Raw genomic sequence first — 23,044 nt, forward strand, 5'->3', positions numbered from 1 at the left:
ATATCATCGATTTGAATGTTGAAATTATTTTGTATCGCGACAAAATTGTTGATAATCGATCGAATGAAAGAATAATCTAATCGATGTAAATGGGATCGATGAAACATTTCGATCGTATTAACTTACATTTACATTTAAAATGCAATTGTGTTTTACGCAATTCTCTATTTTATTTTTACGTGTGAAACTGTATTATGCAAATTTATTCATTTTCTCAGGATGATATTCTATTTATCGTAAAAATTATTATTGTATTTTTTTTTTCTTTTTTTCTTTTTCTCTCGAAGTTTAAAAAAAAATCGATTATCTTATAGTTTATTTTTTTTCTGTAACGTATCTTCTTGTATCATATTTGAATTGTTTTCACAATTAATTATTTATTTGCATTTTCCTTTAACTCATTCGCGACATATCTTTTTGGCTAAAGGGAATTTTAGGCAAGTTTTTCTTCTCGATGTAAACACCATTTCGTTTTGATATAACCTCCACATTGTTCGTTCTTGGAGAATTGCGCCTTTGTGCTTTAAACGTGACTTATATTTTAGGAGACGACGTTAATGATCCTTTTACTTTTGTATGCACAGACTCACAGAATTTTTCCATTTAAAATATTTAATTTTTCCTTTAATTATCAGAATTATCCTTATTCGCTCAGATTTCAAATTCATCATTTATTTTTTTCATTCATCGCAGTTTTCAATACAAATTATTTGTATATGAAAAAAAGTGTTCACATGCAATAATGCGATTTTTTTTTTAATTCAATTATTTAAATGTTTATGTTTTTTGATTTATAAACTACTTTTGTTATTGAAATTTGCGATAAACGATGCAGTAATTTTTAATGAATTTGTTCTGATATAGAAGAACATACTTAAGATACATCACACTTACTTAAAGTATCCCCATAAAAATACTCAAAAATGTAAAATTACTGGAAACAAATTCCTTCGTTTTATTATTATTCGAATAATAAATATTTATTTAAAAAAAGAAACAGTGACAATTTGTTTAAATTATAATTATCTTCGATAAATATTTATTGGAAACAACTCGAACAACGCTCAACTCTTTTATAAATACCCAACAAAACCATCTCTGTTAATTAGAAGTGAAACAAGATTTAAGAGACAAACTGTTAAACAAATTCAATCTTCCCATTCTAATCCTTTCTCCTATCGAGTTATTTTCACCGTATAAAAAAATGGACCAACTTTTTAAAAAATTCAATCAACACTCCGTTTCTTTTTCCTTTCCATTTGTTCAGAGAGATAAGAAAGGAGAAGAGAGAGAGAGAGAGAGAAATAAAAAAAAAGATCTAACTTCGCCCGTTGTAGTTTTGAAACGCGCATGGATGTTGAAAAAGCGTATAATCACGCTTGTGTGAGAGTCTGAAACTGAAACAGAGTCGGGGAAAAAAGAGGACGGCGATCTTTTAACTTGTTTCATCTCTGACGATCGCGTGATATTACGTGTGATCGACTGTACAGAAGCGGTGATGCGCGCGATCAAATGCAGCAAGCCTCGCTTTCCGAGGCTCTTTTATTAAAAAAAAAAAAAAAAAAAAAAAAAGAATACATCTCGTGACGCGTTCAAGTTATGCGCCCGCACGAACGACGAGGAGGATAATGCACGTGCGTGCCAATTAGAGCGCATAGACTGGACGAATTTTTACGACTTCTCGTTGTTAGACACGATAAAAATTTCAGATGGAAAGTTTGAATCGTCCTTTTTTCAATTTTTCAATGATATGAAAATATTGATAATAACCGAGTTTTTAAATATTTTTATCGATGAAACGAAAAACATTTTTGATATCGAAAATAAAACATTAATTATCCATAATGATTCGGATTGAATTATTCTTTCGATATTTTTAAATTACACAGATCGATCTAGAATGATTGCATCATATTTTGTTTTATTTCGTTTGATTCGTTTCGTTTATACAACTTGAAGATACTTATTGTGTTATTTATTTATATTTATTTTTCTATACAATTTCTATATAGTTTATACAATTTATATAGTTAATTAATAATTATATCAATAACGATATAGATTATATTTTATGAAAATAAAATTATCGACAAGATTACAGACAAGATTTAGTAATGATTTTTCGTCACCAGACATCGATAAAAATATTTTAATGTCAGCATCGAATGTATATCGATTAATCGTGCAAACTATCGATCGTGTCACCTGCCAAACGATATTGATGAAATCACCTTGATTAATCATTAAGGAACCATGCGATAAATCGTGCAATGCATCCACATGATACAATATAAATATTTTTCTCCGGTGTTTTATTACGTGTTTGGTATCGATTTTTGTAACAGTAACAATTTCTCACAATAAGTTTAATCTAGTTTTGTTTTACCGGACTTATTTGTAGTGGGAGAAATTCAATAGCTTGTAAGCTAGTTTAGGTGAAACGTGGTACGTTCTAGATTGAAAAATTCTATTGCATCTGTGTGCGAAGCTGTGTCACTTGAAATGACAGGAACACCCCCCAAAATATCGATAATTCGATAATGTCAAGGTGCCAAAACTCTTTACACATACAGGTGGAAAACATTTTTAAACAATTTTCAACGAGTATTTTCTATTATAAAGAAAAAAAGTTCACGAATTTAATTTTTTATACCTATTTCAATTTTTCGAACGTAATCATCTGTATTTCGTAAGATAGAAAATCAATAAAAATTAATATTTCATTTTTTTTCTTGAATCGATTAAAAAAATTGAATTTAATCTAGCTAATATTTAAATAAAACAAATTTATGGAATTTAAACGAATGAAAATTTTTCATCGAAGGTTTAAAAAGATATATTAACAACGCATAAATTATACAAATTCATCGAACATTTCATATTTACAATATCTCATTATCTTATTTAAATGCGAAAATAGAAAACGAATGCCGCGATGCGTTCCATATGAAAGCAGACGATTCAATCGTCGAATTCCGCTCCGAGTCGGAAAACCGATCTTTACATTACAGCGATTCGAATTTTACGTAACTATTCGCATTGCAATATTTCAAAAATAAAAAATGCATTGGATCGAACACGATCGTTGATCACGCAGTAATTAAAGTAAATTTTACCACACCGGGAAAAATCTATTCTATTTTTACGAATTGTATTTGTACATTCAAGTTCGTTTTTTTAAAGACTGGCGTATGGCATGATGTAGTGGCCGAAAAGCGAAATAGCCGTTGTTGCAACGGTTATAAATTCCCCGCCCCGCCCCTCGATAATTCTCAAAACATTCGAGTGAACATCGATCCCGAAGGATATTTCCGCGTGCAGGAAGATTCGCAGAACTACTGACCTTGAGCTTGTCGTAGGTTGTGTCGAGCTCGAGACGATGCACGAAGGGGTTCAGGATGTCGGCACTGAGGGACGCAGCATCAACGTCCTCGTGTTTGCTTCGCATTTTTCCATTGGCCTCATCCATGTTTTTTCCGAGTAATCACGAACAGAGAAAAAGGTAAAAGAGACAGAGAGGGTTGGGGAAATGTATATATATATGTGGAAAGAGAGTGAGACAATAGACACGGCTCGACGTGTCACACACTGCTAACCACGAAACGTCGATACGTATCGGCAGGTGCGAGACGTTCTATACGATGTGCTTTACTTTTTTTTGGCACTGTTTATATTAACGTTTAAATCGTAACAGATGTAACAGGGTAAAAAAAAAACGATGAAGAAAAAAAAGGGAATTCTTGTTCAACCGCGGCGAGACATGTTCGCACGCGAAAGGGTTGTCGGTCGACAATCTACTGTGCTCGCTGTCGGCTCGACAGAACGAACCGGCCAAATACTCTCCGACCATTACCGAGCCCCACCGAACGCGCAAGGGATACTGTCGGATGCGTGCGCATCGTGCCGCTTAGTCGAAAGTTCGTTCGGGTATCTCCGTCAGTCTCCCCTGTGAAAGCGGAATGGCACGAGAAAACCAAGCCAGGACCGTCTACGTCAGTACCAAAACCCTTTCACTTTATTTAAGTTTCTAAAAATTGATAAAATTTTATTAAAGTAACGTTAAAAAATAAGTTAATAAAATCCTTATTTATTATTATTTTTTGTCTCAATTTAGATTAAAAAATAGAAATTAGAAATATAACAAGATATTTTATATAATTTTGAATTTTATTTAAAACAGGAATGTTGATATTTTATATCCATTATTGTAATATTGCAACATCTTATTGAATCTGATATTTGTTATTGGCATTATAATTACTGTCATTTTATTAAAATATTTGAAAATCAATTTTTTTCTTTCAAACCGTTCAATATATGAGTCATGCCGCATAAAGAAAAATCGTTGAATCATGTGTTTTAAAATTTCGTAAAATGTTAAAGTATGTTTTATTTGAATATAAAGATAATTTCTTAAAATATTTTATATATGTAATGTATTTTGAAACTTTTGAAATTAAGATTTAAAATTAAATTAAGACTAGGATCAATTACGAATTAATTTAAATAAGTTTCGATATTCATTTTCGAGACATTGTGCAAAGTATTGAAAGTAATCCAATGACTTTTATAATGATTTGAATAATTAGAAAACTTAAAATTTAATTATTTTATATAACTCGTACATAATATTTTAGTTTTTATTTTATATTTAATATTAAAAAAAAACTAAAATAATAATAATATTTCTATTAAAATAATTATTCGATAAAAGAAGCAATTTTGTAAATTTTGTAACAGTTAATTTTTAAAATTACTTAATTGTTTATGTTTTTATCATTTTCAAACTTAAAATTATTAAAAATTAAAAAGTTTTTAAGGAACAATTTTTATATTTTGACTTGTATTTTTTTAAGATATTCTTTTCAAGACATAATAATTTTAAAGATTAATTTTTAAAAAATAGAAAAGTTATATTTCTGTAATCAAAGAAATTTTCTAGATTGAGATAAACAATAAATTGACCATATTGTTTATGCAATACTTATAAATTAAAATTAATTAAAAAGAAATTATAATTAAATTATTTTTTAATTTATTTTACATATTTTTTTAATCGCTTCGATATTAATAATGTTATCATATATATATTTCGAATCAATGGTTGCATTATTTTGCATAATTTTAAACACATTTAAATTGAAAACAGATTTTATATTTATTTTCCACGTAGTTTTGCATTTGAATAATTGAATGGATTTATACGAACGATCAATTTTACAAAGTTTACGAAAGTAATTTCAGCTCGTCAATAGTAATAACAATAAACTGAATTATCAATGCCACAAAATTAGAATTGAAGTGTTTTTCACGCAAATAAATCTAAATGATATGAATTCAAGTATTTATATATACGTTGCCACTATATTTAGATTTTAAAATTCTTCTTTTCAATGCAACATTTACAATAGTAAAAAATTATCCGTTACAAGTTATAGATAAAAATATTTCATCTTCTGTTCATTTACAGTAAAACATTTAAGAAATGTTAAATTTGCATATTGAATAATAATTAAAAATAGAGAAATGTTTATTCGTATAAATAAGAATTTATAAAAATGTAGATAATTATAATATCATAAAAACAAAAGTTTTAATAATCTGCTTGTATTACAATGTTATATTTATATGTAAATATATTAAGATATTAATAAAATTTTTTCTCGAATTGATAATATTTGCGTTGATCAGCGCTCTCTATTTCTTGTAGCAGAAAATGTTCTACACGACTTATAAGTTGTTCACTAACCTATAGACGACATGGCAAAGGAACTACACAAATGTTTGATAAATTATTTCTCACAGTTAGAGAAAGTAAGTTGCAAATGGAATCAATTGTCCGAAGAAGCGAAACGGCCTTTACACGGATTAAAGAATCAATCAGAGCAACTCCGACTCGTCATAAGGTAACGTTAACTTCCTTATTTTTCTGTTTACTACTATAATTCTTTTATCACTGGCTCAAATGTATTGTATAGAGCAGAAACTTAACTGTACGTATCAGAGCTACATTGTCGTTAAGTTTCATTGATCTATCGTTAGATGTCATTCTGTTACAGCAATGAAGTCGATGATGCAGAACTCTGTAAAATAGACGAACTACGTGAAAGATTGATTTTTAAAATTCTTATGGGAATCGACAGTGAACTTGAACTGTTATTAAATATTTTGACACAATTTAATAACATTAATCAAGTAAATAGAATTATAATTTTAATTTTTCATTCATATACTGTTTGTTAATAATATATTAATTAATATTTCTTCTTTTTTATTAATTATAAAATTTATGAATAATGATATTTTATATGTAAAAAGAAAAAATCAATTCAAATATATCTATAGCAAAGATATATATGTATTAACAAAATTATGATAAAATTAAAAATTAATTATTCGATAAAATTATCAAGGAAAATATTACTTTAGGATTTAAAAAATCGTTTAAACAATTTGGAAGATACAAGAAGCAAAATTTCATTAGATGAAGAAACGATGAAAGAATTAATCAATGGTACACCTTATAGACCAAGATTAAATTTACTTTTACAATGGGCTATCGAAGCTTTCAATTACTACCACGAATTGTATCCTTTAATTGGAAACACTTTATAGATTTTATCTATTGATAAATCTTTTTTAACTCGTAAAATTCTTAGATACTTGCTGATCAATAAAAACATAAAACAATTCAATTACAAGGACGAGGAAACGGTAGAAAATTTAACAAAGTCTTTTGTCGAGGATCGATTTAAAAAACCGCGGATCGAACGTAAGTATCCATTTCTAATTTGCATTTTAATTAATTAGCAATTTCGTCGTTAATTTGCATTATTTATTCCAGGAATACTCTATTTCACACAATTTCTAATAAAAGAATCCGTTCATTAAAAGTTTTTTTTTTATTACATTTCAATTTATAAATTTTTAGCAATTTTAAACAAATATTTCCAGATTGCAATATTTTGTACATAAATAAAATAAATATTTCCATTTATATTTGTACTATCTTCTTTATTTTCCAATAAAATTCCAATAATAAAATCATAAATCTATCGAATTCATTTTATATAATAAATATTATTTTATGCATTTTTATAATTGAAAAAATCAACGAATACAATCTTTTATTTAACAATATTAATAATTATTTTTTTATTATACAATTTACGAAGAGAAAATAGATATTACAAGTAGTTTAAATCATCGTGTACACTGACACACGCATAGCTAGCATATTCAACTTGGCCGATTAATGGCGAGTTTATCTACTGAAACAGCGAATAAGTCTTTTTTCGTCTGTAATTTCTGCAAATGACAGTAACGAAAAGATATTACGACATTCCTGGTATTGTAATCAATAATTTCTAAAATATCCACTATTGAAATGAAACTTAAATTCTAATCTAAAACTTGAATAACTATCCGTTCCATTCATCGTGTTCGTATGAATGTAATACACATGTGTTTAAATCCATTCTATAGGAATAAAAGAAATATTCCGTAGTAATATAAGAAAAGTCAAACAGAATGCTCGTTTTTAAAAATTTTTCTCAACATTGACGAAACAAAATATATTAAAGGAAAACTGTTTCCAATTCTATCCATCGAAAACCGTATTGTTTAATTGAAACGAGCGTTAGCTCGAAACGATATTAACTGTGATCGCATTACTGTCACCGAGATTCACCCTATTCCCATTTATTTATCCATAACACGAACAGCTAGTAATCGAAGGGAACAACCGTTTGCTGAAGCATAATTCCTTTCGACACCTTTAAGTGAAGAATGTCGATAGTAATTTTCTCCTTTATTTTTTTTTTTCTTTAACACACGTGTCACATTTCGACACTTTCCATCGTGGAATATAAAAATACGTGTTACTCGTTATCGATTCCCTTTTCGTAAAGGTCAAACGCTTCTGCTTAATCTTCGATCCGAATTTCACCGATTACATGCGGATATAATTCTAAAACTAATATACATATATATATACAAAATCTATCATAAATCATCATTGAATTTAATGTAATTATTTCCAAACGATATTTCTTTTCCATTCTTTTTCACGAATATTTCAACCTTCGATTGTTTGAATGATAAATATTAATCAAGGTCCCGCGCAATTCACCTATTTGAATGGCGGCGAGCACGGAACGAGCACCGATTATCTCGCGATCGGTTCACCGATCATCATTAAATATCACTGATTCATTTATCTTTTAATTACCATTTTTGTATTAATAATAAATTCCAATAATATTTTTATTCAATGAATATTAATAGAATTTGGTACAATCATTAGATTAATTAATATTAAATCTACAAATAAAATTCCAAGATTAATTTATTATTCAGTATCAGTAATTTCAAGAATTTTTTTATTCTTTATAATTATTGTATATTTAACATCAATTAGATTTGTTAAAACAGATATTTTTAATTTTATAGTTCAAATTATATTTTTTTTAAAAATTGGAACTTTTCCTTTTCATTTTTGAATAATTTATTCTTATGAAATAATAAATTGAAAACAAATTTTTTTAATATCAACATTAATTAAATTTATTCCAATTTATATAATAGTTTCAATAACTAAAATTAATTCATGAACTCTATATTTTTTAATTGCAAATAGATTATATATTTCATTTTATGCAAATAAATTTTATTTTTTTTTAAAAAAAATTATTAGCATGTTCAACAATTTTTAATTCATTTTATTTTATTTTCATTTTAGATTTAAATAAAAATATATTTATTGCTATAATTATTTTATATTCATTAAATTATTTTTTATTAATTAGATTCTTAAATAAATTTAATATTCAAAATTTCAATTTTATATTTTATAATAAATATCAATTATATACATTCTTAACACTAATATTTAATTATTCCATATATCCAATTTTACTAGCATTTGTAATTAAATGAAATTTAATTTTTATAATAGTTAGAGCTAAAACTTATAATTGAGTTTTATTTTTTTTTAATACTTTCTAGAATATTAATAATTTGAAATTATATTATTATTTTAAAACATGTAATTTTCTAAAAATAAATTAGAAGAAATCTCTCGGGCAAAAAAGGGTCCACGCATATTCCGGTCTGTAGGACACGGAGGCGCATTGGGGCGCCGGCGCCCGCTATTGATTCCGTCGGGTATCGTGATTTCAAAAGTTACCATCGCAGTAGAGGGTGCCACAGTAGCTAACTGCTCCTCGAGCCATAAGGAGGCCCTCGCGCTTTTCTTTCTTTCACCCCAACAGGTTAGTGGCGAGTTTGAAATCCGTTATTACCGGACGGCACAATTTTTCCACCCTCCTCCCCGCCCCCGCCTCCCTCCAGAATAATAATAATTTCCCCGATAGATACGTTTTCGCGCATCGCGAAATTTATCATTATGTCGAGTATTGAGAATCGAAAATCTTCGAAAAAAAAAAAAAATCAACGAGAAGAGAAAGAGTGGGAGGGAAAAAATCGGATATCGTGCGATTTCCCTACGAATCCTTACCTTCGTGATTCTCTTGATTTAACGTTAAATGTTCGTATTCGGGTTGTCGATTGTTTATTCGAAGGATTATCCGTTACGTGGATCGTTTTCATTCACGAACGTGGGTCGAAGAAAAATGTCAGTTGCGCCCAGTGACGTCAATGGTCAAACGAATTAGTTATATAGTGCGTGTCCACTCGTGTAAAATTGCCGCCCGATATGTCATTGGAACATGTTATCAGATCAGAATGTTTTTATCCGGATATTTATTCGGGAATCGATGAGGATAGACGGTGGAGATAACGCTTTTTTTCCACAACGTGGACTCCTCCCCGTATTTTTATTCATTAAAAATTCGGACGAGAACGCGATACGTTTCGATCGTCGATAAAATCGATGGGCGGGTAAACATCTCGAAGGAGCGATTCTCCGTGGAAGCAATTACACTCGTTGAATATTTAGCGACACAGGTAATCGACTGTCAAGATCCCTTGTATACGAGGTCAGGGCCATGGTAAAGCGGAAAGGCAAACATCTTTCTCTCCTGCTTTCTCATCGACTATCGACGATGAAAAACGATGTGTGTTTGGGCTCTCTTTGGGAAAGAATCTTTGATATTTCTCGTCGAGTGCTTTTTCTCTCGAAAAGAGATTGTTTAATTAAGGGAGAAAAGCGCGTGTACACGTCGTTTTTGTTATACCTCGTTGTTTACCTCGATTCCTTTCGTATTTTCATATTCGGTGTTGTTATGTAACAACATCGAATTTGTTCGACAAATTCATCGAAATTTATTTACATGTTCGAAAAGAAATATTTATATTTTGTGTGAAAAAATTTTCAGATATTATAAAAGTAATTGAAAAAGTGAATGATAAATATGGATCGAAGGAATTGTTATCGTGATAAATATAATCGTTGAATATCGAAGGTAATAAATTTTCAAGAAACAATAGTTTTGCTCGAAGAACCGTGAACGAGATAAATAGAAATTTCGAACGTAACGCGTGTACGGAATTTATGGAGCGTATCCCTGCAAACGTGAAAGGCTCGTGTTCAATGAAATTGTGAATCGAATGACGCGAACGTATCATAAAAATATTTAACCCTCTCTTCTTTCTTTCAACGTATTCTTCTTAATAATAACGCATCAGAATAGAAACTTTTCAACGAATACAATTTAATTTCGATATTGTTATCGAGCTTATAAATAAAATATATATCGCTCCTTCATTATGCGAAAATTAAATATCAATCATCGATCGAATTTATTATTAATTGAATAAAATTTCAAAATTGGGACGTTGTTAAATTGCCAATTAATTATCAATCAAATTTAAAATTAATTAATAATAATAATCGTGTGGATGATTATTAAATACGACATTATCCAATTCTATCCAATCCTTAAAATTTTGTATTTTTCTCAAACTCTTCCAAACTCTTGTCAAAATTTTCTCATTCTCATGCTTCAACCTTATTTCTTCTTTTTTTAAATATTTATTATTTAACATTCTCCTCGAGAACGTAATTAATGATTACGTAATCAAGCCTTTTTTAACTCGATCGAATTTTATTATTAATTGAATAAAATTTCAAAATTGGGACGTTGTGCTTTATTAAATTGCCGATTAATTATCAATCAAATTTAAAATTAATTAATAATAAAATTCAAAGTTTAATTTTAAATCGCGTGGATGATTATTAAATACGACATTATCCAATTCTATCCGATCCTTAAAATTTTGTATTTTTCTCAAACTCTTCCAAACTTTTGTCAAAATAAAATTTTCTCATTCTCATGTTTCAACCCTGTTTCTTCTTCTTTTTTTAATTATTTAACATATTCTCCTCAATTAAGTAATTAACGATTACGTAACCAAGCCTTTTTTAACTTCCAACAGGATGGAGTCCATAGGCGCGCGTGGTATTTCCGTTTGATCTTTCGAAAAAAAAAAGAAGGAAAGAAAGAAAGAAAGAAAGAAAGAAAGAAAGGAAACCGTAGTCGCGCAACAAAACGAAAGAAAGAAAGAAAGAATGGCGAACACGGCACATCTCGTCCGCCGGCAAAGCTCGCGCGACTTAAAGCCCCAGAAGAGTGTGGACAAGCTTGAGATGAAGGAAATGAGAGGTAGATTAGTGGTGGACAATAGAAAGACTAACACCACTGCCAATTATGGGGCCACGAACGCAGCCTTTGAGGACTCCAGTCCTAACATGAAGGTAGTAACGTCCATTAATGCCTTTCTTTTCTCAATTAAATTACACACACATATATGTAAAATATTACAATAAAAGAAAGTAATTTTTGTATTAAACCTTCGTAATTTGTTGCAGAACAAAGCGGGGAACGAGGGTGGGGGTAGCAAGCTCGGGAGTAACGAGGGAAAAGCGATTTTCCGGCCGGAAGCGGGCGAAGATGAGAGGGAAAATTGGGATAGTAAGCTTACTTTTCTACTAGCAACAGTCGGATACGCGGTGGGCCTTGGAAACGTGTGGAGATTCCCTTATCTCGCTCAGAAGAACGGCGGAGGTGGGTGATTCCCTTCTCTCTCGAAAACTTGAAAACTTTTTTTTATTTATCTTCTCCATAACCTCTGCGAATAGGGGCATTTTTGATCCCATACTTCGTAATGCTGGCCATCGAGGGTATCCCCATATTCTATCTGGAATTGGCGATCGGCCAGAGATTACGGAAGGGAGCTATCGGCGTGTGGAATCAGGTGATTTATTGCACGATTTGTACGTACGCAATATCAAAATAGATATTCAAGCGATCGCATCCGTTGTTTTCCAACAGGTTTCTCCGTACATGGGCGGTATAGGCGTGAGCAGTGCTGTGGTATCTTTCAACGTAGCTCTGTATTACAACACTATTATCGCTTGGTGCCTATTTTACTTCGTTCAAGTGAGTTTCTTTTTCTAACGTAATGTTGCAAACGAAAATTATTATAAATAAACGCTACGACGAAATAAATTGTGAAAATAATATAATTATCTAAATATGGAAATTATTATTTTCCAGAGTTTTCAATCGAAGCTACCGTGGGCCGAGTGCCCCAACGTGTACTTCCAAAACGGATCGTACGCACCCGAGTCGGAGTGTGTGGTAGGATCGAAAAATTAATTAAAAAAAACTTGCTCAAATTCGGTTCAATTCGGACGATTGCACGGATTGGACGGTTTATTAACCAGTGCTCGTCTCTCCAGATAAGCAGCCCGACGCAATACTTCTGGTATCGGACGACTTTGATGATATCCGAGGACATCAACAGCCCAGAGATATTCAATTGGAAGATCGCTCTGGCTCTGGTGATCGCGTGGATCCTCGTCTACATGTGCATGATCAAGGGAATCGCTTCATCAGGGAAGGTATTTCCTTCAAAGTGTTCAACCGCCGAACCCGAACATTCTGAACTGAGAATCGAAAGATACGAGAGTTTTACAACAAGTTTATAAATTCGAAATGTTTTTTATAGGTCGTGTACGTGACCGCCACATTTCCGTACATCGTTCTGATCATTTTCTTCTTTCGCGGCGTCACTCTGACAGGGATGTCCGATGGGCTACGTCACCTTTTCACCCCAAAGGTATCCGATCAATCACGAAAATCGTTCTTCCTTGATCTTTTCGAAAGAGAAGAGACGTCATTCTTTCTTTCCTTCGATTTGTCCAAGTGGTGGAAGTTGACCGATCCAGTGGTATGGCTGGAAGCGGGCACGCAGATATTCTTCTCCCTCGGTTTGGCGTTCGGCGGTTTGATAGCCTTCTCCTCTTACAATCCTGTGAACAACAATTGCTACCGAGACGCGATAATGGTCAGTTTAACCAACTGTTTCACTTCCATGTTCGCCGGCATTGTTGTGTTTTCTATTATTGGTAATTATTCTCCCTAATAATTCGAATAATTGTATGTAATTTCGAGAATTAATCGTGCAATTAAAAAATAGGTTTCAAAGCGACCATGGTCTACGAGCACTGTTTAACCGAAAGGAATGCGACCCTGTTCAATATATTTGGCCAATTGGATAAGATACCCGAGGAAATACCAGCGAGTGGTACACTTTTGAACGTCACCACTGGAAACGGGACGTTGGACAGCTTGATCATGCCGGAATTGCCCGAATGCGACCTCGAAAAAGAATTAGACAACGTGAGTCTTATTTCATCTTTCCTATATAATTCACCATTATTACAATTTCCAACGAAGCCAATATTTCTCCCCCCTTTCCATAGTCGGCATCGGGGACTGGGCTGGCGTTCATCATATTCACGGAAGCGATCAATCAATTTCCCGGCGCTCAATTCTGGTCCGTGTTATTCTTCCTCATGCTGTTCACCCTGGGAATCGATTCTCAATTCGGCACGCTGGAAGGGGTGGTCACGAGCATCGTCGACATGAAACTGTTCCCGAATTTGCGCAAAGAAATTCTCACAGGTTTATTTTCCTCTCGATATTCGTCTGCGAAAACGAACGAAATAACGATAATAACTCGTTTCAGGCGGGATTTGCTTGCTTTGCTGCGCGATCTCGATGGCGTTCGCTCACGGTGCTGGAAGCTACGTCTTCGTGTTGTTCGATAATTTTAGTGGAAACTTTCCCCTGTTGATCATCGCGTTCTTCGAATGCATCGCAGTGTCCTACGTGTACGGGTTGAAAAGGTAAAAAAGGAGATTAAATTGAAATTGCGATATATCGAAATCAATGTTCGTAGATTCGCGGACGACATCGAACTGATGACCGGCAACCGTCCAGGCCTTTATTGGCTGATATGTTGGAAGTACTTGAGCCCGATGGCTATGCTGAGCATCTTGATCGCCTCGATCGTCGAGATCATCGTGGATGGGAGTGGTTATCCAGCTTGGGTTGCCAGCAAGGGCATCACGGAGAAACACGAGTGGCCCGTTTGGGCGTTGGGCCTCATTGGTATCCTCATCCTCGCCTCCGTTCTTTGGATTCCCGCCGTTGCAATTTGCAGGTAATATATTCCTCTATTTCTTGTTAGTTTTTCCTATTTTTCTTATTTTTATCTTTATCTTTGTCATATTAGTCGAATTACCTACGATTTTCGAATAATAGATTTTATGAGATTAATTTTTTTGTTTTGGTAGAAATTTCCTTAACTTTTTTTCTATTACGATATTTTTTATTATAATAGTTCTTCAATATTTCTTCTCCAAGATTTTCAAGATGCAAATTCAGGATGTACAATTTTTCTGTTATTTTGTTATTTCCAATAGACTCCAATATTTCACAATATAATTTTACTAACTTCTTCTTTATTCAATTCTTAATTTTAGACTCAAATTTCAAATCACGATATGCATGCACAATTTTTCTACCTTCTTCTTTTTTCACGAGATGATTTTCCTACTTTAATATTTTTCTCTTTTCACTTAATCTCTCCAATCTTAGATTTCAAACTTATATTTCACAATTTATATAATGAGAAATTGGAAAATTATTATGTGGATTTCCTTTTTTAGTAGGTTATTATTTTGAAGATTTAATTATTGAAAGTTTTTTTTTAAGAAAAATAATTTATTTTTCAATAATTAATTTAATTGTTGGAACAATTTTTACTGTATCTTATTCATTTCGAATAATTTTAGTTATAACTAGAAAATATTTAATAATAAATGTTATTTATAGAAAAGAGGATAAAATTATATGTATTTCAATATTATTAATAATAATTTTTAGATTAATTTATAGAAAATTAATTTTTAATTCAATAAATTTTAATCTAATAAGAGTTAATTTATTATTAATTTATAAATTAATAGTATTTAAAATAATTATAGTAGAAATAATTATGGGATTTAATTTTTATAAATTAATTTTATTAAATAATAAAATTGGATTTTTTAAAATATCATTTTTATTTATAAATTTAATTTATAAAATAGTTTATAAAAAAGTTATCATATTAATATTTACTTCTGAGGCTTATGTTGAAAAGTCAATTATTAAAATTTATATCAGTAACATTAAATATTCACGAATTAAAAATTTCAAATTTAAAAATTAATTTTAACATTTAATAATTTTCTAACTTCTTCCTTACCTTATTAAATTCTCAAATTTCACAATTTCATGATACAATTTTTCTTAATTTCAATATTTCCCTATATTAAACTTTTCTCACTCAAATATACAACTTTCGACTTCACCCTAAAATTATCCTATTCCTTGCACAAAGACTCTACGACTCTTTCTCTCTAATTCAGACTTTTCGGGATACTGATAATCGAGGATAACGAGAAAGCGTGGTTCCCCGCTGCCGATCTGAAAGAGTTTCACGGAATAGTGCCCCACGAGGTGACATCTGCGGAAACGTTGCTGTTCTGCATAAGGAGCGACGGCTCGGAGGGCCTGTGTTGCCCGACCGGGGGCCCCAGCGACGACGACGACGAGGATCTCACCTAGGAATGGTTGTCCTCTCACGCGTTCGATTAACGTGCGTTCAAAATGGTTCGCGAGGCCGAGGAACAGCATTTTTTTCACACCGTGCCGTGGAAAGACGACTCGTATCCGTCGTATTCTTCGTTTTCCATTTAAGCGCCGCATTACTCTTTATTTTTAGAGCGCACATATATCTATATAGAAGAAGGGTACATCGTGTCAATTAATACGATCGAAAATGTTTGTATAATAATTCGATCTACGCGTACGACGACGAGATTCGTTTGAGGGAAAGGAAGACAGAACGTTGAATTGAAGGGAGAAGGGACAGGGGGTAATTGTTTATTTCATCTTTTCTTTTAGACGTGATCTCTCTCTCTCTGTCTGTCTGTCTGCTGTTTTTCGAGTCTCTGAATCATTTAATATACGCGCGAATGTCAATATTCCGATTGGGAAAACGTTTTCAAATTTTTGAGAAGAGAGTATAAGTGAGTATAAGTAAAAAAGAAGAAGAAAAGAAACTGCAAGTTGCACCAAGTTCGAGGCAAACTTAGTTTTTTCGCTTTCCTCGCGAAGATATGCGATGCATCCCGATGCCGTTTATGCGAGATATATTTTATCGTTATTCGATTCGTTTCTATATAATATTTTGCGCGGAGAAGCATTGGAAATTTTATCTTTTATACATTGTGATAATGTTAGAAAGGAACGATTGAATATAGAAGAGGGGAGGAAGAAAGTGATGAATGGAAGAAGGGGAAGTGAAGAATGATACGAAATATTATGATTTGTTAGGAGATGTATCGTGTATTTCAAAGACTATGTAACCATATAACGCGCAATCATTCTAGCATTTACATACAGTTGCATTCTTAAAAGACATGTTGAAATCCTGCAACGACAGAATTGCAGATGATCATGATAAAATAGGATAACCAATAAGTTAAAGTTTAGACTCGAAATAAAAACTTTTACCGCTTAGCAAAAATTGCAAGTAACGTGAGAAACCTAAGATTAGTTGTAGGAGCCGTCCAATGGCCGTAAAGGAAGAAAAAAGGAAAAAAAAAAAAAAAAAAGAACAAAAAAATGGGGACGATCCCGAATTTTATTCCACTTTTTTTTATTATCTTTTTCTTTCTTTTTTTTTTTATTATTATTTTAAAACACCGATTGATTCTCTGATTGTGCTCTTATTATCGTCGCGAAATTATAATATTATACAAAGATCTGATCGATTGTTTGAAATTTCGAGAGAACGTATCCAAAAAAAAAAAGAAAAAAAAAAAAGAAGAAAAAACAGAAAAAAAAAGGGAGAGAAGAAGGAGCAATCCGATCAAGAATCATATCAATGATCTCGTTCCGCAAAAACGATGTGATCAAGTGTGATGCATTCGAATAGTTGAAATTAGCCCCATCCCTAGCTCTCTTATTATTAAATCGAGTATCAATTATTATACTTTAGCTATACATATACATACATATCTCACGTGTCGAATTTATAGAATTTCTTTCTAAATCGAGAGTGAAGAAAAGGTAAAAAGAACGAGAGAAGAGGAGGTAGTAATAAAATAATTCGAAATGGTGAACTAAAGTATCGAGGGAAGAGGTTAAAAAAAAAAAAGAAAAAAAAAATTACGACGCTCGATCTTGTTCGAAATGTTGTTGTAACAGACAATAAGAAATTTTTTTTTTCCCTAAGACTCGGTCGGGGGTCGTGTACGACAATAATAATGAGATTCGACGAAATCGAAAATTAATCTTTAATCGAGACGATTAAATAATTCGACAATAAGACGTATATGAAACGCACTGCACATTATTACACATTCTTGCACATTCACCGAGGCCTACGAAAAAAATCGATGAGAAGGATTTTGCTTCGATCGAAGGAATAGAGAATATCGTATTTTTTCCCCTTATTTTTTGATATTTTTTTTATATCATTCTTTTATTCTTCCTATTTGTATTTCCTTTTTTTTAATAATCGTACTTTACACCACATCGCGAAAACAAGAGAATTTTTTAGAGAAATTTTACACTGTGAAGGAATTTGAAAATAAAGAAGAAAAAAAAATTAAAACACTTTATACGCGAATATTTCTTTGAAATGAAATTGGAAGAAAGAGGATCTGTCTCGTCCTTTCAACAGTCATAACACGTAGCTTGTTTTATAGATATTTTTCTCTCTCTTTCTCTCATCTCGTTATAATGCATTTTATAGATTTTTCTATATTTGAACGTAAATGTCATAAATTCTTCGCGATTGTATTTAACGCGATGAACGTTATGTAATGCCACAGGGGATGATTCACAAGAGAGAAGAGAGAAATCCAACCGATCTATTCCTTCGAAAAGGGGAATCGTTTCTTAGCAGAGGTTTAGAGCAGTTAGCGAGATACACTCCAATCGTGTCTATTTGTACTTTGAATCTCTCTATTTTGTACGCTTTACGGGGTATGGTCTCTCTAAACGCAACTTTTTAACGAATCGTTGATCGCACGACGATCTCGCGACGATGATTCAACGAAACGGCTTGAAAAAGAAAAAGAAGAAAAAAAAAGGGAGCGTGAAAATAGTAGAGGAGAAAAAAATAGGTTCTACCATACCAGAGAGAGGAGAATTAATCCTTGGTCTTCGGCAAACATCACGCAATAGAATCGCACACGCGTTTAACTTCACACGGGAGAGAAATATTTACATTCGCGAGTAGATCGTTTCTCTTGTTTCTTCTCGACAAGGTGCTAAACTATAAAACTATATATAAGAGTGATTTAATACTGAAGTGAATATATTATAATGGAAAAATATAAAAATAAAGTTGATAATACTTGTTATGATCCTTGCAAGATCGATTTAATAATAACTTACATCGAGGATTAATTATTATGTTGCTCCTGAATCGATTTAGTGATTTAATTGTACTCGTATATTATATTAATTATCCGTATTATACAGTAGCTCGATTGTAAATAATTGTTGAAGTGTCTTTTAAAAAAACTGTAAACAGACAATAACTTGCGGGACAAGGAGTTGCCGCGTGAAACACCGTTGCAATGAATAGTACAAACGTTTCTTTCACTATATCACGTATGTTTCGTGGACGTTTCCCTCCCACAAACTGCGAAACGTACGAATCTCGGATAAAATTATTCACTCGAATATAAGTTTCTTGTTTCCCCGTAACATAATTATTCTTGAGCCTCGAACGGTTACTCAAAAGTTTATACAGTGCGTTTAACTATTTAAATTATAACGCGAATGCAGTGTAAATGACTATATGGATCTTTATGCGAAATCTAAAACAAAGAGAAATACGTTACGTACATATGTTAGGTTAAAACACAGCCGAAGGATGGAAGAGATCGTGTCGTTCAAATCACTTTTTGTTTTATCCCGATATTTCAATCGATTGCCGAGGTACGAGCATTCAAAGTTTTCATTACATTTAACACAGCACAGAGATTATGAACGGATGTTAGTGATGTATATTTTTTTCTAGAAACACGTGAAACATTCTTCCAGGATTCGTATACTACGGCCACTCGTTTGGAGGTTAGGTTAGCAAGGAGAAGCGAGAGGTCCGAGTAAGCGACAATGACGGAGATAGTAAACGATTAAAAATTATCCTCTTCTTTACACGATGATATCTCGGCAACCGGAAGTTGTATTGAGATAAACGAAAAAGAGTTTTAAAGAGCAAGGTTTTTCGTTTCTAATGATCGTTTATTCGTCGATGGGAAGGAATTATCTTCCAAGTTATAGCAATTCAAAGTTTCCTTAATTTTAACAATTTAAGATAAACGATTGAAAAATAAATACCTTCTTCTTTACACGATGATATCTCGAGAATCGGAAGTCGTATCGAGATGAATCAAAAAGCGTTTTAAATGATAAGGTTTCGCGCCTCTAATGATCGTTAATACTCGTTGATCGGAAGTCATTATTTTTGCAATTATAACGGTTCAATTTTTTTTCTAATTTTAATACGCTTTTAATCGAATTTTGAAATAAACTAAGCGACGATTGCTCGTATTTAAAGAACGTATCAAAAGCATCTCTTCTTCGCATCTTCACGATACGAAAAATATGTATTTGCATAAAAATCCGCAGCCTAGTTAATCAACTTATCGAACTGAACATATAAATGATATTTAACTAAACGCATATATATATAAAAATGCAATGAATATCATTTACGCATACTACTAATAATAAGACAATAATTAATGGACAATAATTAAGGGAGGAAAATTTTTTTTAAAAAATAAACGAATTGTTCAACGCACAATTCTACATTGATTTTCCGATTTTACCATCCGTTCGAGGAATCAAGAAAATACATTTCACATCGGTGGAGCGAACAAAGAGTATCGATGAAACGTATCAATAATAATCGTATCTAGAAATTATCCCGTGTTTAATCAGGAGGATAGCTAAAAATGTAATATCGATATAGTATTCATTATAATTAAATTTATACAAATATAAGTTTCATACCTCTGACTTACCAACTCTCGCTCTGAGTTTAATCTCTTTTTTATTATTATTATTGTCACTAATTACTTTTAATTTTGTGCCCTGTTCGGTTCAGAATGCGTACGAACGAGGAGGTCATTTCCATCCATATTTAGGGCGCGAATTAAACTCGATTTAAAAGCGAATCGAAAGAAAAAAAAAAAGGAAAAAGATTCGCGTATTTATTGGAAAGAGATCGAAGCGAAGATTTCGACCGATGATTCGCGTCACTCGAGTTTTATCAATTTGACACATCGTAAGAAATTAAGGCAACCATAATTTCGATGTAGCTTGCGCAATAACGAATAAGATAATAAAAGGACGGTGTGCGACGGGGACGGTAGCTAATGTTACAATTATATATAAATATAATGAATATATATACACTGATATTACGTATACGTAAAACTGTACATATATATATTGTTGTCAGTTGAATGTTAAAATAAATACCGGGCGTAAACGTGCATTTCTTATTATTTCTTGACGTCCTTTTTTTTCCTTTTTCGACAGAAGAAAATTCGAATTCTAAACGTTAAATTAGGAATCTCGCATATAATTCTATGATTGTTAGAAATGTTAAATTTATTTCACAATAAACAAGAATATTCTTCAATTATATATATATATATATATATACATACATTTGAAGAAGAAATGAGAAATCTTTCTTCGAAATTCGATAGCGTACAATTTTTAATTTGATCTTAATTCTCAAAGGATTGATACAAGATACACAAACAAAAAAATTCGTTTCACATGGTGCATTTAGGTAAATTTGACAGATTGAAAAATTTGTTTCCAAAGTAAAATATTACGATATTCAATCGAATGAAAAATAAGAATCGAAGGAGGTTAATTTGTATAATCAAAAGCTGGGAAGATCGAACCATTGATATTTCTTCGGCTTTTTCTTGTCCACAATATACTTGATGCAACGGTAATCTCTAGGAAAAAAAATTGTAAAAAAAAAAAAAAAAGAAATTATAGAAATAAACTCGAAACGAAAACAATTCCATACAATTATAAATTATTCATCCTTCCACTTACTCGTATTTTTTGCAACCGATGATAGGATGTTCAAGTTCGAAGCATTTTGGAATTATTATGTCGTTGAAGTAAACTTTACCTATACCGACAGCAATTAGCTCTGTCGAATTCTTCAGACACTTGTAGAACTTATGATCGCACGAGCATTTTGACCTGTTCGACAAATTTTTTTAATTAGATTAATTTTTTTAAAAACGTCCTTCCTTCAATTGAAAATCCATCGATGATGGATTCGTGATTCACTGAATAACATATTAGAGTTTCCTAAGCGTGTGACTCGATTAATAATCCTCTCTGTCTGATCTACACTTCGAACGAATCACTCTGATCGAAGAGAAATAAAAATAAATCGAAGATTCACGAGTCGCCATTCGAGAGAATGATCGCTCATTTGTCATCGCGTGAGAAAGGGAAGGCTTGGGAAAAATTGAAGTTGTATTCGTTTCATCGTAGGAAATGATAGAGGAAAAGATTAATTCGAAGAACCGAGGATCATAGAAGAAAAGAAGAAGAGGAAAAAATTAATTCGAAGAATCGAGGATCATAGAAGAAAAGAAGAAGAGGAAAAAATTAATTCGAAGAATCGAGGATTATAGAAGAAAAGAAGAAGAGGAAAAAATTAATTCGAAGAATCGAGGATCATAGAAGAAAAGAAGAAGAGGAAAAAATTAATTCGAAGAACCGAGGATCATAGAAGAAAAGAAGAAGAGGAAAAAATTAATTCGAAGAACCGAGGATCATAGAAGAAAAGAAGAAGAGGAAAAAATTAATTCGAAGAATCGAGGATCATAGAAGAAAAGAAGAAGAGGAAAAAATTAATTCGAAGAATCGAGGATCATAGAAGAAAAGAAGAAGAGGAAAAAATTAATTCGAAGAATCGAGGATCATAGAAGAAAAGAAGAAGAGGAAAAAATTAATTCGAAGAATCGAGGATCATAGAAGAAAAGAAGTATTATATCGGATGCTTTGAAGAAAACATATAGGAAGTTAAGGAGAAGAGTGGGGGAAAGTGCACGAATTAAGTTAAGAAGAGAGAGAGAAAAAAGAACCTGAGGAATAAGCTTGCGTTCCACAGATTGTGTTTTCTTCTCAAAGCCTTGATGCTATCGGGACAGTAATCGTGCTCCCTGCAGCAGGCGTCGGTTATGTGATTGAATCCCAAATCGTTGTAGTTTTTCGCTTTGTTACCTGGCCCGCACCACTTCGTACCTGTCACCGTTTCGAAGGGAATGGAAAGAACATATAAGTGTGAAAAATTCATCGACAAATAATCAACCACTTGTACCACTTGTCCGTGCACTTACTTGGTACAATTGTGTTGATTCGTTCCTGAATCTCATCGTCGGCCTCCTTGTGTTGAATCTCCCATTCCCGCGCAGAAACGTGGAGGAACAGGCAGAGAACGAGAAGAAGAAACGAGTGAAGAACGCGCATCGTGGAACAGCGATAAGAAGAGAGTGTCTTTTCTTTTCTTTTTTTTTTTTTTTTTTTTTAGGAGAAACGAGAGAAAAGAGACTTCGTTTCGACGATCGTCACGAGAGAGAGAACAGGAACGCGCTGTTCTTCCATTTTATTAAAAT

General features: G+C 32.1%; 4 protein-coding genes across 6 annotated transcripts in view; 2 read left to right on the forward strand and 2 right to left on the reverse strand.

Annotated features, from left to right (window-relative positions):
• The window catches only part of LOC550970 (lysophosphatidylcholine acyltransferase), a 27,740-nt gene extending 21,858 nt beyond the window's left edge, over window positions 1-5,882 (reverse strand). Inside the window, exons 1-2 of one of the 2 annotated variants that reach the window (XM_006568334.3) lie at window positions 5,750-5,882; window positions 3,344-4,027 (exon numbers count right to left, since the gene is read on the reverse strand). In XM_006568334.3, the coding sequence (XP_006568397.1) occupies window positions 3,344-3,469 (126 nt within the window). In that variant the 5' untranslated portion in view covers window positions 3,470-4,027; window positions 5,750-5,882. Of the gene's footprint in view, window positions 1-3,343; window positions 4,028-5,749 lie in introns of those variants that run through there. The other variant, XM_026441942.1, reaches the window with a different exon arrangement.
• LOC100579008 lies at window positions 3,913-6,868 on the forward strand. 2 transcript variants are annotated; one of them, XM_026441944.1, is made up of 5 exons: window positions 3,913-3,992; window positions 5,711-5,906; window positions 6,060-6,195; window positions 6,430-6,587; window positions 6,660-6,868. In XM_026441944.1, exons 2-5 carry the CDS (start codon window positions 5,761-5,763, stop codon window positions 6,808-6,810), a joined length of 591 nt encoding a protein of 196 aa, XP_026297729.1. In that variant the 5' UTR covers window positions 3,913-3,992; window positions 5,711-5,760; the 3' UTR covers window positions 6,811-6,868. The 2 variants fall into 2 exon arrangements, with proteins under 2 accessions (XP_026297729.1, XP_026297728.1); XM_026441943.1 differs by lacking the exon at window positions 3,913-3,992 and having other exon boundaries at window positions 5,606-5,906.
• Window positions 6,869-9,206: 2,338 nt separating this feature from the next.
• LOC411199 (sodium-dependent neutral amino acid transporter B(0)AT3) lies at window positions 9,207-17,531 on the forward strand. Its single transcript, XM_394673.7, has 14 exons — window positions 9,207-9,272; window positions 11,398-11,716; window positions 11,831-12,026; window positions 12,101-12,216; window positions 12,294-12,401; window positions 12,519-12,602; window positions 12,704-12,865; window positions 12,973-13,083; window positions 13,171-13,372; window positions 13,444-13,646; window positions 13,730-13,931; window positions 13,996-14,155; window positions 14,209-14,472; window positions 15,725-17,531. Exons 2-14 carry the CDS (start codon window positions 11,531-11,533, stop codon window positions 15,921-15,923), a joined length of 2,193 nt encoding a protein of 730 aa, XP_394673.4. The 5' UTR covers window positions 9,207-9,272; window positions 11,398-11,530; the 3' UTR covers window positions 15,924-17,531.
• Window positions 17,532-21,081: 3,550 nt separating this feature from the next.
• On the reverse strand, window positions 21,082-22,979 carry LOC724436 (phospholipase A2-like). Its single transcript, XM_001120293.5, has 4 exons — window positions 22,769-22,979; window positions 22,514-22,673; window positions 21,465-21,617; window positions 21,082-21,361 (listed from the first exon to the last, which is right to left on the reverse strand). Exons 1-4 carry the CDS (start codon window positions 22,896-22,898, stop codon window positions 21,283-21,285), a joined length of 522 nt encoding a protein of 173 aa, XP_001120293.2. The 5' UTR covers window positions 22,899-22,979; the 3' UTR covers window positions 21,082-21,282.
• Window positions 22,980-23,044: the final 65 nt, after the last annotated feature.

This window comes from Apis mellifera, linkage group LG7, assembly GCF_003254395.2.
Source record: "Apis mellifera strain DH4 linkage group LG7, Amel_HAv3.1, whole genome shotgun sequence".
NCBI lineage: Eukaryota > Metazoa > Arthropoda > Insecta > Hymenoptera > Apidae > Apis > Apis mellifera.

Coding starts and splice junctions, on each gene's coding strand:
- LOC100579008 (XM_026441944.1), top strand. CDS start 5,761: ATGGCAAAGGAACTACACAAATGTTTGATAAATTATTTCTCACAGTTA. Junction 5,907..6,059: donor CAACTCCGACTCGTCATAAG/GTAACGTTAACT, acceptor ATTCTGTTACAG/CAATGAAGTCGATGATGCAG. Junction 6,196..6,429: donor AATTTAATAACATTAATCAA/GTAAATAGAATT, acceptor ATATTACTTTAG/GATTTAAAAAATCGTTTAAA.
- LOC411199 (XM_394673.7), top strand. CDS start 11,531: ATGGCGAACACGGCACATCTCGTCCGCCGGCAAAGCTCGCGCGACTTA. Junction 12,866..12,972: donor GAATCGCTTCATCAGGGAAG/GTATTTCCTTCA, acceptor TGTTTTTTATAG/GTCGTGTACGTGACCGCCAC. Junction 13,084..13,170: donor GTCACCTTTTCACCCCAAAG/GTATCCGATCAA, acceptor GATTTGTCCAAG/TGGTGGAAGTTGACCGATCC.
- LOC724436 (XM_001120293.5), bottom strand. CDS start 22,898: ATGCGCGTTCTTCACTCGTTTCTTCTTCTCGTTCTCTGCCTGTTCCTC. Junction 22,674..22,768: donor AATCAACACAATTGTACCAA/GTAAGTGCACGG, acceptor AAACGGTGACAG/GTACGAAGTGGTGCGGGCCA. Junction 21,618..22,513: donor AACGCAAGCTTATTCCTCAG/GTTCTTTTTTCT, acceptor TTTGTCGAACAG/GTCAAAATGCTCGTGCGATC.